The sequence below is a fragment of the Erpetoichthys calabaricus genome, chromosome 5 (genome assembly GCF_900747795.2).
Source record: "Erpetoichthys calabaricus chromosome 5, fErpCal1.3, whole genome shotgun sequence".
Lineage (NCBI taxonomy): Eukaryota > Metazoa > Chordata > Cladistia > Polypteriformes > Polypteridae > Erpetoichthys > Erpetoichthys calabaricus.
In genome coordinates this window covers 127,110,744-127,128,116 of record NC_041398.2, presented here as the reverse complement: position 1 = coordinate 127,128,116, position 17,373 = coordinate 127,110,744, and the positions used below count along the sequence as shown (strand labels likewise).

General features: G+C 35.0%; 1 protein-coding gene across 10 annotated transcripts in view; it reads right to left on the bottom strand.

Moving 5' to 3' along the window:
* kiaa1109 (KIAA1109 ortholog) overlaps positions 1-17,373 on the bottom strand; it is a 371,922-nt gene that overhangs the window by 70,130 nt on the left and 284,419 nt on the right. For all 10 annotated transcript variants that reach the window (XM_051928377.1, XM_051928381.1, XM_051928382.1 and 7 more), the window contains 6 exons: positions 13,525-13,622; positions 13,062-13,247; positions 9,817-9,985; positions 8,137-8,348; positions 1,764-1,962; positions 1,585-1,644 (listed from right to left, as the gene is read on the bottom strand). In XM_051928377.1, coding sequence (XP_051784337.1) covers positions 1,585-1,644; positions 1,764-1,962; positions 8,137-8,348; positions 9,817-9,985; positions 13,062-13,247; positions 13,525-13,622 — 924 coding nt within the window. The remainder of the gene's footprint in view (positions 1-1,584; positions 1,645-1,763; positions 1,963-8,136; positions 8,349-9,816; positions 9,986-13,061; positions 13,248-13,524; positions 13,623-17,373) is intronic.

Genomic DNA, 17,373 nt, shown 5'->3' with positions numbered 1-17,373 from the left:
GACCCGTCCTGCTAAAAAAAAAACAAAAAAAAAACACATACATACATACGTACGTACATGTACTGTATGTATTTATGTACTGTATGTATTTATGCATGCATGCATGTCTCTTTAAACAAAACCTTGGCTGATCATCATTATCTCTGTCTTTAGCTTAAACTGACCAATCACGAAGTCTGCTGTCATTAGTTTTGACTTTAATGTTTAACTTTTCTATTATTTCCCCAGTATTTTTTGTCTAGCACAGTGCTCTTTTTTGGCCACTACATCCCAACTTTGCTACCATTAATGTATCCATTAATGTCAAATCCATCTTTTAGATAGAATTATTATCATTATCTTAATCAGTGCTTTTCTTCTTCTTAAAATCCATCAAATTGCTAGCAATTTCAGCTCATTTAACCAGTACTTGTTCAGAGTATTTACAGTCTTACAGAGATTAGATATGTGTATATAAACATTTCAGGAAACAGGGGTTATATAAAGCATGGTTTAACATTTGAAACAAACTACTGTACATCTTATAAGCTACAATTAGATAAAAAGGCAATATGACTAAAGAAGTTTTTGACATAGAGCTACTAAGCATTCCTTTACATATTATTTATTAATGTATGCTTATAAATAACAGGTGGTTACAATAATACTGATTGTTTACTGTTGATATAAGAAACACAAAAATGCATAACACTACTATAGAAGATAAACCATTGTAAAGTTATTTCTTTAGATTATTTATAGACATACAGTTTTGCAAGTAATATATTTTAAATTGTATTCACAGTTTTCTGGTACATCTGCTGATGTTTACTTTTACAACTACAATATTAAGTAATGTTTAACAACTAAAAGTATGAGGAATTTTTACTGACATGTTAAATTATGGCTTCCTACAATTGCACAAGCATTTTACTAATTAAGTAAAGCTTGATCTTTCTTAATCAAGCAGCAAATATGTTTATTCTGACTGGTTGGAAATATGAATAGCAACATCTTATGTGACTGACTCAGCAGAAGTGAGTCGGATAAGAAATCAAATGAGCAACTCGCAAGGACTCCCTAAAGCTAATGTGGGCAAAAAAAAAAAAAAAAAAAAAAAAGCACTGTTAACGTTGGAATGTTGCCACAGAGCACTTTGAAGGACATCAGCTTTACTCACCGAGTATTTACACTTTAGGCTTGGGCTCAGCTTTTTATGCAGGAAGACTACCTTATTATGAAATGTTATGTGGAACTGGCCTCTTAAATTGACAGCAAGAAAGGTTTCCAGATGAATTAAGGCCACACAGGGTCACTGCTGCCTAATAAATTTAGGAATTTGTGTACAAAAGCTTATACTATGACAGGATACTGAGCGAGTTATCACTTCCCGCTAGTGCTCTCTACAGTCAAGGTGGAAATTAGGCTGAACACACACCACTATTTTGTATATTTGACCCTATTACAGAATCTTGATTTTGGAGTGAAGTGGCCTATTAAAGGCACTCTGTTATAGTAGGTTCTCAATTAAATTTAAGTTACTGTACATACACAGTAATTCAAAATCTGATGGTTTCACTTTTAAAATTGATAAAATGTACTTACCAGCTGAAGCCTGCCCTGTAGTTCTAGAACAAACTTCATAAGTGCCATCTGGTACAACACCTGATGGAAGCCAATGAAAACAAAATGAAAATTAATATTATATTATATTGTATGAAATAATTGAAATATCTTCTTTTCTGTTTGAGCAAAAAATTTAACTAATAGACTGAAAGACTCACAAGCATTCATCACAATGTCGCCTCTCACTTCTGGCTTCCAGTCATCCCATGTTGTCTCAAAGCCTTCTGCAAATCGTATGCAGAAGTTCTTAAAGTGACCTTTGCTAACAAGAGATTCAGAAGAACAAGCAGTAATCAGAGTGCTCTCAATGGTGAGAACCAATGCTGAGCCTGTGTCAAAGTCGATGGTGTGATTAGGCTGGGTGTGAAAAAAGACAAAAAGTACAGTATAACCATAAATAATGATAGCTACTTGCATGAAAAACAGATTATAAATAACTGTGTGGGCCTACAATACAAAGAAAAATAGATAAAAACTATTTGAAAAGGTACAAAGAAGCATATCATAATTAATCTGAACTTTCAAAAAGTTGATAGTGTTAACTGAATTATGTGCATAACACAGATGTACAATAGCTGCAGCACCGCCAAGGAATTAATTATACTTGTCACTTTGTGGTATGCGATCTTCCAATCAACTTATACCTTGACCAGTGAAAGCCTAAATTAGACAGAGTCAGGGACTGAATGGATGACATTTGTGCCAACCGGGTAGGATCCATCAATGCCACACTACTGTTACCAAATGTTACTATACATCTTTCAATTTTCTAAACCTGCTTTGTCTCCTACAATACTGCAAGATGATACAGTTTATCTCTGCAGTATCAGACACCAGAAAGGATCAGTGCCAGTCTATTGTAAGGGTTACTTCAACACAGACGCACACACAACCATCCTGGGCTTGTATAGAGAAGTAAATGCACAAAATTTAAGAAAGAATAAGGCAATACTGAGGGAAATACCCAGAGAAAATCCTCAATAAAGTTTAGACAGTAACTCTAGTCAGTTATGAATCCATTTTACTAGAAGTGTAAGGCAACACCATTCATCAACCACTGCATTGCTTAAAAGACATTAACATCTACTCTATATGTATATAAAATCCTAAACCTAAAAGTGCAATGAAATTATGTGACGTTTTTATGTCACATTTATTATCACGCATTAAATCTGGCTTATTTTAAAACCTACATATATATGTTTGGTATCATTCTTTTCAAAGTTTATCGAACTTTAATGTGATGTTGTTAGATTTTCAGATTCTTATTTAGTTTTTAAATTATAAACAAAAAAATATCAAGAACTTGCATCCCGCGAGATGACACTTTGTGCCAAAAGTTTTAACCACGCCTGGGGCCGTAAATAAAAGACAAAGAGTAGGACAGCTGCTGTACGGGCTTTTAAATGTTTGAAGCGCTGTGCGAGATGCAGATCACGCGGCACGGCAGCAAGCCAGCAGCTGATTGAGCACAGAGGAGGTATCACTGTTGAGGAGGGGGTTTCGGAGGAGTGACCGCGTCTCCTTGAGGTGCGTTCAGCCCCCCTCTTCACAACGCAACTGGCAGAGATGCAAAGAGGCTGGTGCATAGCACAGGCCGGGGGGATTGGCAAGCGAAGCAAGCAGGGGGCGAATCCCTAGTTAACTATCTCTTATATATACTTCTCTTCTGGTTCGTTCTGCTTCCACTTCAAAACCGGTCCTGCCCACACGCAGCCGATACGGCATTTCTCGATTCCTATTCGTCCTCCTCCATGTCATGCACTATACTGGCCTGCTGAGCATAATACATCCAACAAGTACTCGAGGTGCTGCCACAACGGTAAAGTTGCTTTACCACCTTTGCAGGAGCCACCTATGTCTTTACAACAGCTTCTTACACAGCAAACATCAGAAGCTAAAAATTATCGTGAACACATTTGAGAATACAACTCTTCTCTAGCGTTTGCTTCCATGGGTGCACAGATAACTCGGCCTCCTGGCCACGGACCACACTGTTTTAAAATACACAGGCAAATTTATCACCAAATCTCTCCACTATACGCTAACACTTCTACCTCTCCAGGATATGGACAGTTGTATGTTTTTGACACAGCGCAAGCCACTGAAGTCCGCTTACAAAATAAAGCAAAGTCTGCATGCAGCGAAAACGTACTTCTCCAGCTAGATTCCATGCTCAGAACCATCAAACCCTTCGCTAAATCATACAGACACATGCATGAAATCGCTCAGTCCAATCCAACAACATCTGTACGAATGGTTTTCAAGGAAAACCCTTAGGCAGGATTTACGACCCTGACATTGCAGCGATTTTCGTTGGAGAAGATGGCGAAACGCCTGCCGAAAGGGACATTTGCATCTATCCTATAGGCAACTCCTGTAAACAGATTTCCACGTTCAATATGAATTGTGATCCTATGGTTTACCCACTTTTATTACCCACTTTTATTCCCTTATGGAGACATTGGCTGGCACAAAGATTGACAACATGCTCCCGATAAAAGAAGCTTACTCAATGCCAATTTTACGCATACAGATTAGCAATGAGGAATACATTTAGTATTTTGCACTCCATCGGCAAACTATTCCAACAGTACGTCATAGATGCGTATGTTAAAACAGAGGGTGCGCGTCTTCAACTCTCTCAGATTACATCAACAACATCTGCACGTGGAACAATACAAAGAGCTATCAGACGCACTGCAAGCAAACGCTGAAAATAACAACGAATGTGTAGGCAAAATGATCATATTACCATCCACATTTCCAGGAAGTCCAAGATACATGCAACAAAACTATCAGGATGCCATGGCCATAGTACGTAAATGCGGAAAGCCTGAATTATTTTTCACATGTAATCCTGCTTGGCCGGAAATTCTACACGCACACTGCGTCTTTCAAGAAGTATTTATTTCTTCTTGATTTCTGAATTCCTTTCTCACCGTTTTCCATTCCTATTCTTACACCGCTGTCTAGTATAAAGCTATCACCATAATGCAATTAACAGCTTGAAGGATTAAATGATGTTCTCTAATTTGTAAAAAGTACTCTAATTTAATGTTCTATTTTATATGAAACTAGCAAAATACCCGCGCTTCGCAGCGGAGAACTAGTGTGTTAAAGAGGTTATGAAAAAAAAAAAAGGAAACATTTTAAAAATAACGTAACATGATTGTCAATGTAATTGTGTTGTCATTGTTATGAGTGTTGCTGTCTTTTATATATATAATATACACACACACACACAAACATATATATACATATACATATATATATACATATCTACATATACACATCCACATATACATACGTGTATATACACATATACACATCCACATAAACATATATATACATATACAAATTTACATATCTACATATATATATATATATAAATATACATACATATAGACATACATACATTCACATATATATATAATATATATATATATATATATATATATATATATATATATATATATATATATATGTACTTATTGGCTCCTGTATTTAGGATATAGCAGGTTGGATAATGGACGGATGGACATCTGTATGCATAGCCGTATTTGCCCGTTTTCGTTTTTTTTCTTTGTTCAGTAATATTTCAGTAAACCCGGAGCTTGTCAGTTCAAATCCTGGTACTGACACCACTGTGTGACCCTGAGGAAGTCACTTCACCTGCCTGTGCTGCAAAAAACAAAAGTAATGTAACAAATTGTACCTCAGATGTTGTAAGTTGGTGGAATAAAGGCATAAGTAAAATAGATAAATATGTATTATACACATAGGAACTATTCATTTATTTTCAGTTAAGTCATCTGCAGCAAACTTTTATAAATGAGGGTTTCTGATTTTTAGATAGTGCAAACTGTTTCTTCTTCATTGACGTTTTCTCTTGGAGAGCTTTTTTCATTTCATTGAAAATGAAAGCAGCAGCTGCCAAAATATGTAGCTTTCTTACTAATTTTTGAACATTGTGTAAAATAAATGTATAAAGTAAAATAAAAGGTTTAAATACTGGTTATCATTTTACACTAAAATATTACTAAAGAGATACAAAAAAAGTAAAATGGATATGTTCTTTTTCTTTAAGGAGATTAAATATTACTTAAGAAAGAAAAAAAAAAATTAAACAGCCAAATGGAGCTATGCATACGAACTTAAAAGGTTTAAATAAAACAGAAATATATATTTTATTTTTACTTGCTTAACTTGTGGAGGGTGTATCCTGTAGCAAAGCCATAACTTTTTTCGTGAAAGCCCGTTTCAGTAAATAAGTCTTAAAAACAGGTGTAAAGATATTGACAATAAGCTACGCAAACCCAGGAAGACATGGAATCGTTTAAATCAAATATCATTACATCTTCCTTTCTTAAAGAGAAGTAAGGCAGTACTTATAAGCTTACATATTTATATATAGACATACATATATATATATATTTATATATAGACATACATATATATATATATTTATATATAGACATACATATATATATATATATATATATATATATATATATATATATATATATATATATATATATATATATATATATATCCGAAGCCGTGCAAGCACACTCTTGAGAATGCAACGTATAGTTGTACCGAAGAAAAGCAATCTTGCCTCAAATGAATGGCAACCTTTTGTAGGTCTATGAACTTAATTTAAACTTTAGGTTTACACGGTGCTTTCTTTCCGAAGTACCTGCACTCATGAATATGTCTGTATGTGTCAGTCGGTCAAATCCACGTGCTTCGCACCGGCGAAGTACCGCTTTTAAATTTTTATTAAGAAGAAAATAAAACGTTTTTAAATTGAGGGAAAATATACTAATAACAGTTTGTTAAGGATCTGTTTTTTTGTGAAGCTGCCTTTACTCGAGTGATCACTTCGACCTGACTTGGTGGCCAAGTATAAGCGTTACCTGGTAGGTAACCACCCATACAATCAGATTGTGAATCAGACTACGAATGCCGTGAATGTAATTACACACTCGCTGCACTTGCTTACGGTAATCGAACCTCGGACGTCAGCGCTAGAGGGGCTTAGCAGCGGTGAAGTATTGCTTTTAAATTTTAATTAAGAACAAAAGAAAACCTCAGAGGTTCGATTCCCGTAAGGGAGTGAAGTGAGTGTCCGGTTACCTGCCAGGTAAAGCTTATGGTTGGAGAGCAAGTGACGTAACATCAGCCACGGTGCCTTCAGTTGTGAGAAGCAGATCATAGAATGATTGAAAATAGTTTTGCATTTACCTTTTTAGTAAAAGGCGAGCTTTTAAGCCTGAGAAATCACCCCGTAAATGCACACGTTTAATTGCACGTGCTAATATGTATGGTTACACAGTATTAAAAGACAGTGAAGAACGTGATTTACCTTTGTTCCCGCGTTTGATAAAAGGCAAGCTTTTAAGCCTGAGAAATCACCCCGTAAATGCACACGTTTAATTGCACGTGTTAATATGTATGCTTACACAGTATTAAAAGACACTCAAAAATTAACGTCATTTACCATCAGCCACGGTGCCTTCAGTTGTGAGAAGCAGATCATAGAATGATTGAAAATAGTTTTGCATTTACCTTTTTAGTAAAAGGCGAGCTTTTAAGCCTGAGAAATCACCCCGTAAATGCACACGTTTAATTGCACGTGTTAATATGTATGGTTACACAGTATTAAAAGACAGTGAACAACGTCAGTTACCTTTGTTCCCGCGTTTGATAAAAGGCAAGCTTTTAAGCCTGAGAAATCACCCTGTAAATGCACACGTTTAATCGCACATGTGTTAATATGTATGCTTACACAGTATTAAAAGACAGTCAAAAATTAACGTCATTTACCTTCGTTCCCGCGTTTGACTCGTGCTGTAAATCTCTTCCTTGTTTTTAGTTCAAGTGATTACGTAGGAGGCGTGATGAGGCGATACGTGACTCCGCCTCCTCCATTAGAGTATATGGACAAAAAATATGTTCCAGTTATGACTATTACGCGTAGAATTTCGAAATGAAACCTGCCTAACTTTTGTAAGTAAGCTGTAAGGAATGAGCCTGCCAAATTTCAGCCTTCCACCTACACGGGAAGTTCGAGAATTAGTGATGAGTCAGTCAGTCAGTCAGTGAGGGCTTTGCCTTTTATTAATATGTATAGATAAAGACTGATCACAACAACATCAGATAATACATCAATTATATAGAATCTGTTATCCAAGTAAAGCTTCAAATGTGCCTGCTCTCTTATCCTGTTAATTTTCTATTCCTGCAAGATCTTCCTTTTCATCTGCTTTGCAGTCTTTGTGGAATTCTGTTTTTTTTGTTGATGTTTCTTTCAGATACTTTTCTAGCATATTTGTTTCTCCTCGGTTATGACCCTAGTATTATAAAAGTGTTGTTAATATGAACACAACAAATATTAATGCATTTATTTCCAAATGGAAATCCAACATGGTAGGATAGGTAGCCTAGAAAAAAACCCAAAAGAGTCTCCTCCCATTATACAGACTTTATCTATATTAAAAATGGATTTGAACAAGCAGTTCATACCTGAGGGGTGCTTGTGATGGGCAAGCAGATTCCTAAGTCATCTACAGTGAGTTGGAGAAAAAGTGTACTGAAAGCCTGAGCAGATGTTTGCTGGATTCCTGGTAATTTATCCACCACCTCCTTGGTAGCCATGTGAATGTCCTTATTTAAAGCCATTCTCTGTTCATTCCAATTGTCATATGCAGCTTTGTAGTTTAGCCAAAAGAGCACAGCTTAAAATAAAACATAATAAATTATTATTAGGCAAATCACTGTTGGCAATAATAATAAAGAAAAATGTAAAGCTGATTTAATCAAATAAGCTAAGTGGCTATACTAAACCAATATGTATCATACTCTGTGCCTTAAAACTTGATTGACTCTTCTTTCAGGAAAGTATACCCATGAATGTGAAAACTATCACACAAATATTTAATGTAAAACAGACACTGTTAAAATAAAATAGATATCAATACTATTTTATTACATGCAGGGCTATCGAGTCGGAGTCGAGGAGTTGGAGACAATTTTGGGTACCTGGACTTGGAGTTGGCAAAAATGTACCAACTCCGACTCCTAATATATTTAAATTGTAATGAAAAAAAATACAGCAAGTTCAAATGTTCCATTTCTTAAACAATAGTCATAATTAAGTACTTCTCTGATGTAAGAATAAAGCCCAGTGCATAGTTGTGTTACTGCTAGTGTGAAGTTCAGCTGAGCTATTATACAACCTGACATTCACATAGTGTAATCAAGGATTATGGTACATTACAAAAAGTGTTTTAATTTTATTTTAGATATAATGTGTTTAACAAGTTAATTTGAGTGTAAACAAGTGTAATGGTGTAGGTAGAGGTGTGTGCTATGGCCTGATGTGTGTTCAGGGGTTCTTGTCTTTTGTTTAAACTGGCCAATAAGGTAGAGAGTCCGCTTCCTAGCCAGTAGTTCTGCGGTTAAATGATGTGTATGTTGCCTTCCTTCAATCAACATGGAAAATACATTAGCATATGAAATACAGAGGAGTCGGAGTCGGGGTCAGAAGTACTGGAAACTAAGGAGTCAGAGTCGAAGGATTTATCTACCGACTCAACAGCCCTAATTATACGAGTGTTGTGCTTTATTTTTCAACTTGTATTTGTATACTCTATAAAGTTTAATAATAGTAGGTAGGCACTTCAGTTAACTAAAGAAACAAATGTTTTTTAAAGACCAGCAGAATAGCATGCACATTTGAAAAACAAAACAAAATGGAGCCAAATACTCATCCAACAAATTTGTTAAATTATTATTTACAAATGTAAAATACATTGGAGAGATTCTGAAACACTAAAAAACTATAGCTATATAAATATAAAAAATATATATCCATATCATATACTGACAAAAGAAAAAATAACAATCAAAATATGGTGGCTATGCTAGGTCTGGTAAAGTAAATCCAGACTTATAATAAAAAAAAATTATTTTCATATGTATCAAGGAGGCAGACAGCAGCGCCAAAAAAAGTTAAGCTATCAGATAAAAACTAATGATATAAGCAAAATATAAATGTGTTCAAGTTTAAAATCTTTAAACATATTAATTATATATAATTACATTGCAAGTCTTCTATTTTAGAAACTATATTTGGGATTTATAAATGATTTTCTTCTCTTATTTGAACTTGTATTTTTCCCTTTCAGTTTCACTTGTACTTACCTCTGTCAAAAGCCACAGGCTGTGCATAGACAATTGGTCTGTTTAGAGTGATAAGCACAGCTTCCTTATCAGATGAGCCACTTATTTCTTCCTGAAGTGCATTTCTGAGGCCGATTACTGTTTTGAAGTAGGCAACCTGATGGAAGTCTGACCCAGCTTCCTCATAGACCTAACATTTGAAAAAGAACCATAAGGAGAAAATGTCTTTGTCTACACCAACAGAAGTTTTCAAAATGTGTAACCAAGTATTAAAGAGATATAAAAACACTGTGATTATCACTAAAATAAAGTACTAAGAGTAAACAATACATGCTGGATTACATAATGTGATATGAGAAGGGCTGTGTGCCAGCTCTCCACTCCCAGAATATCAAATAGGCCTAGTTAAAAGTACACTCAACATGCGCTCTTTCTTTCACTGGCCAGCTCCTCCTTTGACCTGGGCATCTTCCTCTCACCAATTGAGCCTTTGCCTCAAATTCATTTCAGGACTCGAAATGCAACAAACTACACATTGTGGAACATTTAAACGTGATTATTCAAAATTCATCCCACCTCTTCCCCCACAGTGGTTACTTCAGATCAATTTCCAGAATCACTTCTGCAGTTAGGTGCTTGTCTACTTTTATTAGAAGGAAGCTAAAACATCCTCAGGTAGCAACTGGCCTCTCAGCATTCCTGAGCTTTTGACTGCCTTTAAAGACCAAGACAACCTCTCATCTGCAAATTCTTACAAAAGGACAACACTATGCTGCATCCTTGCAGATGTGTGAAAGAACACTGGCCTCCTTTCCAGTGTTGGGTCACCTGTCCTCCACCTCCAACATGATGAAAAAACATGGCCTACTCCTACATTTTCAATGTCTACTGTATTTTTACTTTTACTTATATACTGTATAGCTTTCACATTTCTGCTCAAATGCCATCACTTCTTTTGTCCAATTTGTAGGCTTTAACATCCATGTTATAAAAGTTTGCTAAGAGTGTTGAATATTGCATGAAAGGATGCCAGAGGTTAACTTCAGCTTTGTTTTTCATATTTTTCTTGTTAAAATAATGTAATATAAAATATAAATAAGGTAACAGTTAAATAACTGACTGTAATATTCCCTAAAATAAACTGCAACATATTTAAATGAATAATTAGTGTTTTAGTAGAAGAAAAAAAAAACAAACAGCTTAAAAAATTTTCAAATATTTGTGAATGACACATGTGAAGGTCCACTGTATACATGGTATGAACTAATTAATGCTCATTACCTCTGTGGTACCACCCACACAGTGAAGTATGGTGGAAACACCACAGAATTTTGTGAATGTTTTTCAAATATAGGGAATGGATCATTTGTCAAAATAGAAAGCATAATTAATAGAGTCAAATAAGATCAAAACATTTCAGTAGCCACTGCATTAGTTGGCACATGATCTTAAACTGGGGTAAAGATTCATTATAAACATGACTACCACCACACAACAACAAAAGCCATTTCAGTCACAGAAAAAACAAAGTGCATGTGGCCATTCAAAGCCCAAACATGAATCCTAATTAAATATGTGGAAAGATTAAGATTGCTGTGCCAAACCAATTTTACTGGTAATAATCTTTGTGTAAAGAATTTACAGAGACATATCCATGAAGACATTCAGCTATAATTTCTGCTAATGCTGCATCTTCAGAGTATTACTTCTTTAGAAATTAGTAAATACATACTTATAATTTATATTTACAATTTCCTTCTGACCAGTTCTAGAAACTGCTTTGATACAATTAATTTTTAGTTCAATTTGTGAACTAGATCCTATTTGAGCAGCACCCAGTGTAAGGCAAGAACCAACCTTGGACTGAATACAGGTCCATTACAGGGCACACTCACACTGATACACTTCACCTCACCAATCAACCTTACATACTCATTTCCCTTAAGCAGGAAATACAGTGCATCCAGAAAGTATTCACAGCACATCACTTTTTCCACATTTTGTTATGTTACAGCCTTATTACAAAATGGATTAAACTCATTTTTTTTCCTCAGAATTCAGCACACAACACCCTATAATGACAACGTGAAAAAAGTTTACTTGAGGTTTTTGCAAATTTATTAAAAATAAAAAAACTGAGAAATCACATGTACATAAGTGTTCACAGCCTTTGCTCAATACTTTGTCGATGCACCTTTGGCAGCAATTACAGCCTCAAGTCTTTTTGAATATGATGCCACAAGCTTGGCACACCTATCCTTGGCCAGTTTCGCCCATTCCTCTTTGCAACACCTCTCAAGCTCCATCAGGTTGGATGGGAAGCGTCGGTGCACAGCCACTTTAAGATCCTTCCAGAGATGTTCAATCGGATTAAAGTCTGGGCTCTGGCTGGGCCACTCAAGGACATTCACAGAGTTGTCCTGAAGCCACAACGCTTAGGGTCGTTGTCCTGCTGAAAGATGAACCGTCGCCCCAGTCTGAGGTCAAGAGCGCTCTGGAGCAGGTTTTCATCCAGGATGTCTCTGTACATTGCTGCAGTCATCTTTCCCTTTATCCTGACTAGTCTCCCAGTTCCTGCCGCTGAAAAACATCCCCACAGCATGATGCTGCCACCACCATGCTTCACTGTAGGGATGGTGCCAGGTTTCCTCTAAACGTGACGCCTGGCATTCACACTAAAGAGTTCAATCTTTGTCTCATCAGACCAGAGAATTTTCCTTCTCATGGTCTGAGAGTCCTTCAGGTGCCTTTTGGCAAACTCCAGGTGGGCTGCCATGTGCCTTTTACTAAAAGTAAACTTTTTTCATGTTGTCATTATGGGGTATTGTGTGTAGAATTGTGAGGAAAAAAATGAATTTAATCCATTTTGGAATAAGGTTGTAACATAACAAAATGTGGAAAAAGTGATGCGCTGTGAATACTTTCCGGATGCACTGTATATTGTGGGAACACTGAGAAAAATCTAATCTCCAGATCTTGTCAGGTAGAAATCACTATGTCAACCAGCTGCATTAAATGGTAGCTGAAAAGAAAATACAATAAAGGTAAACATGACAACAGAAAATTAAAAATATCAAAGTCAAAATTTAAATGGATATTCATAAAATTTACATGACAACAGTAAATTAAAAATATAAAAGTCAAAATTTAATTTTTTATTTTGTTATCAATTTCTATCAACATTAAAAATATATTTCCTGATTCAAGCATCAGTTTACATAGTTTTCCAACAATCAAAAACAGCACACATTTATGTGAGAACCAACCTGATGCTTCACAATTTGGCCCAAAGCTAGATTCAGATCCACTTGACATTTTCCAAAAAGCTTTAAGTAACTACCTCTGCCAGGCTGAGCTTTACATTGAATTCTGTTGGACAGCTCTAGTTCAATTAAACCTGTCTCGAATCTTACAGCTCTCATAGATGGAGTTGTTGCAGTAACCTGAATACCCTGTGCACAATGAATAAGAACAGGTTATATAAAATATTTTTTGGAAAACTGACAGCTTAGAACAATTAATTTTTGCTAGAAGAAACAAGTTCAACATTTTGAAACATAATGTTTTAGATTCTATTTAACAAAATAATGAAAAAAATGGTTAAAGATAATTTCATGCCAGGAAAAAAAAAAACATTTTAACTCTCTGGGCTTCAAAAAAATCACAGATTACCTCATTCTTTTCTAATTTCAACATGATATTTCAAAAATAACCTTTTCAGTTTTGTACCTTAAACATAAGATTTAGTGAATACAACATAATTTTGGGCTTTTCTCCATCACTTGAAATATCATGCTCATTCCATAAGGGTATTGGCTGCTCCCCTCCTATAAGAAAAAAGGAAGATTTCACTACACAGATCACTTTGTTACTTTATTCTCCTGCAGAATTAAACCATTATGCCTAGCTAATTATGCACATCTTAGTTTGTTAGTAAGAGGCCTTCAATGTTATGCTAGTTTCAACAAAGACTCCTATGTTTTCAGTGCTCCTTAAGTCTATAAATTCACATGTCCCTAAATAAGGATAGTATGCACCAAGTATTAAAAGCTTTTGAGACAATCCAGCAGTCAGGCATTAAAGATGTATAGGTCTGGCAATGTCCCCTATTTGCAGAGTTGACATAATAAACTTTTTTCACAAAACCTATCAATTTATGCACCTGTAATTTTATTACAAACTTTCCACAAGCATAGCAAAAAACATCAAGACTGATCTAAAAATCTCTAGAGCCCATAATACGCATTAACAGTCCAAAAAAAAGAATAAATTCTCCATTTGAAAGTGCACCGATCAACTGACTGAGTCACACTGAGATCCATTTGCTCCATGCCAGTAAAATGCGTCACTGGTGGGGGAGAGACTGGGCCAGACAAGTTTGCTACCTGCTGGTAGGACTCGTTAATTCCCAATATATTCAGATCTCATTATCAAATAAAATAACTGCATTGCTTTAATCAAAGATTGTATTATTAGAAAATAATAAACTGAAATAAGTTATCATTAAAATAAAATAATGTTTGATTATAGTGCCAAACAATAAATAAAAACTGTAAATGACAGCTAAAAAATGTCTTTTGTGAAAAAAAAAATATGTGACTGAGAAAAATGTTTTTTATTTTTGAATTGAGCACCCAAAAAATACATTAAAATCACATGAAATAATCAAAACAATGTTTTCAATGTATACCTGTGTTATTAAAGTAGTATTACATTTTGAAATAGTCAACTTCTTTTAGACAGCAGTAAAAGAAATATTTAAACCATTTAAACAAAAAATGGAAGTAGTTGGAAATATTCAATTGACTCACAGTTAGAATGACCAAGGACATAAGATTTCCTTTAGAAGGTGTATTGACAAAGCCCTTTTTCATATTCTCTTTCTCCCTAACAAGAGGACTCTCAGGTCTATGTCATGCAGGCATAGAGCAAAAGGTGCCATAAAATCAATACTAAAAGCATCTTGCTAGATCTTACCTCACCTATTACACATACCATTTCACTTCTTACTAGACCTGGAAAATCAGTATGAATGAGGTAGACGCGTAAGAATGTTGGACATAATAAATTTGCCTTTATAGGTATTTTAACGTATTTCTTCAAAAAACACTCTGTCAGATGAACAGTATATCAAACCATTCCTCACTGTGTTGATGTGTAAGAGTGACAAAAAAAAAACCACATTAACTTCCAAAAACAATGTGTGTTGATGTCATTGTTACATCCAGCCAGTAACATATTGACAGATTACAAGGTTTTTAGGTTAAGGTTCTGCACATATTGCTCAGCCAATGTGCTCTTTACGAACATTGATATAACTCTTAACAAACTTAAGAGTATGATAATCAGTTTAACTTTTATTGTTTGGCATACAGGTACTTTTTACCTTTAGACAGGGAAACAGCTATAAAGCTGAAATGGTTTGCTTAACACTAGAATTACCAAAGCCTATGAAAAAACTTGTAAATTCATCCCACCTTAAATCCTTTCACACTTTTCCGTCAGCGTCTTTTGTCTTTTAAATGTACCGATAAGCAGCAAGCAGCCTGCTCTCACATCCACCCAATGCCGCACAAGGTTTTCTCAGCTGAAGTCTTTTTACCTGTGTGTCAGTTACTTAGAGTTGTATAGACTAGAGTAAATAATATATTGTTATATCTACATCAGAGAAAGAATGCATGTCACACTTTTGCCATCGCTGTACTTTGTATATGTACACGGGAAGCTCTGCAGTCTACTTGTGACTTTATGCTGTAGGAAGTAAGTAAATAAATCAAGGTACATAGGTAAATATCATTCAATCTGGCTTTTATATACAAAGTACAGCAACGGCAGCTTCCACCTGCAGCTATAGACTTTTCAGTACGTGTCAATAATTCCCCAGTTCGTTGCTTTAATCCAACATTTTTTCCCACGCCTACACATATACCACATACTGTACATATTAATAAAAATTGACATTTCTGTAGAGCATAAATTGGTAAGAATATAATATTTATTAGGCAGGCAATGTGTAATTAGTACAATTAGTTTAAATATGGTGCAGTCCAGAAATCAATTAATAAAATTTAGATGATGAACACCAACTGGCCATCCAGCTAACTGTTCATAATACAAGTAAAAAGCGATTCAATTTGAATGTTGGTTAATATCCATTTCTTTGACAGTTCACATTAATTTTGCAAGTTATTTAAATTCAATACAAGTGTACATAGAGCCCGAATGTGTACTGCGGTCACAAAAGTAATAAAAAGTAGCAATAAAAAGGGAGAAGTACTGCTTAGATTAAACAGGCTGAAGTCAAATAAATTACCACGACCAGATAATATTTATCCTCGAATTCATAAGAAGGTTAACGAGTGCATCTATAAACCCTTCACATGCATTTTAAGGAAATCACTGCGCACTGGGGAAATTCTGAAGGACTGGAAAATGGCAAATATTATTCTGTTATATAAAAAAGGGTGAACAGGCAGATCCAAGCAACTATAGGCCAGTAAGTTTAAAATGCATCACAGGTAAATTATTGGAAGGAATTATTAAGGATAAAATTGAGCAACAAATGGTAAGAACAGGTGTTTTACTTAACAGTCAGCATGGATTCAGAAGAGGGAGGTCATGTTTTACTAATGTACTGGAATTCTATGAGAAAGCAACAAAAGGATATGATCAAAGTGGAGCATATGATATTATTTATCTTGACTTTCAGAAAGCATTTGATAAGGTGCCACATGAAAGGTTGTATGGCAAGCCGAATTAACTTTTAAAGATAAGTTGTGGAGCTTACTTATGTTAATGTTTGTATGCAAAACTCCTCAGAAACAAATTTGTGCTTGAGGAGTACTATTTCCAACAGAAAACAAACAGCAACTGAGCTGTACTGCCTGGCAATAGTTGCCCCAAATGCATAGTAAGTCTGTCACTTTACTTTCTTTCGACTTGCATGTTTCATTGATACTGCAATCAAACTTGATTTTTCAATGCAGAGATATGACAAAGTTCATATAAAAAAGTGATCTATAAATAGTGGTGGAGTGTAAATTTCTACACAATTCTAGTTCAAGCATTCAAATGCAGGTGACACTTAAGTCTAATTAATCTGAATGGACATTTGAAAACTGGTCTAAATCCAATCTGAAGGAACAACGGAAAGTAGTACTGTTTACTCCTCTCATTTACACACCTTTAACAATTATTAAAAAGAAAATAAATATTCAAGTGTGGATGAGTTTGAATCTTGACAAATAAGTGCCCAGTGCCAAAAGCTGCTGGGATAGGTCCTAGCCCTTTACAAAGATGAAAGGATGGATGGATGAATGGATAGGTAGCTTGGTGAAAACCAACTACAGATAAATATTTGTCAATTTTTAAATCCATTAATATGAGCCATGTTTTGAACCAAACAGTTTATCAACTTTGTATTTGATTTTTTTAATTTTATTGTTACTCATCTCAAAAATATGCTGCCACAACCAAGGCTTATTGTAGTGATTACATTAGACAGGTAATATGCTCCATGTTTGTGTATAAAAGTCACAAATACCACTTTATATGAAAGTCAAAACATTCCTTATTTAT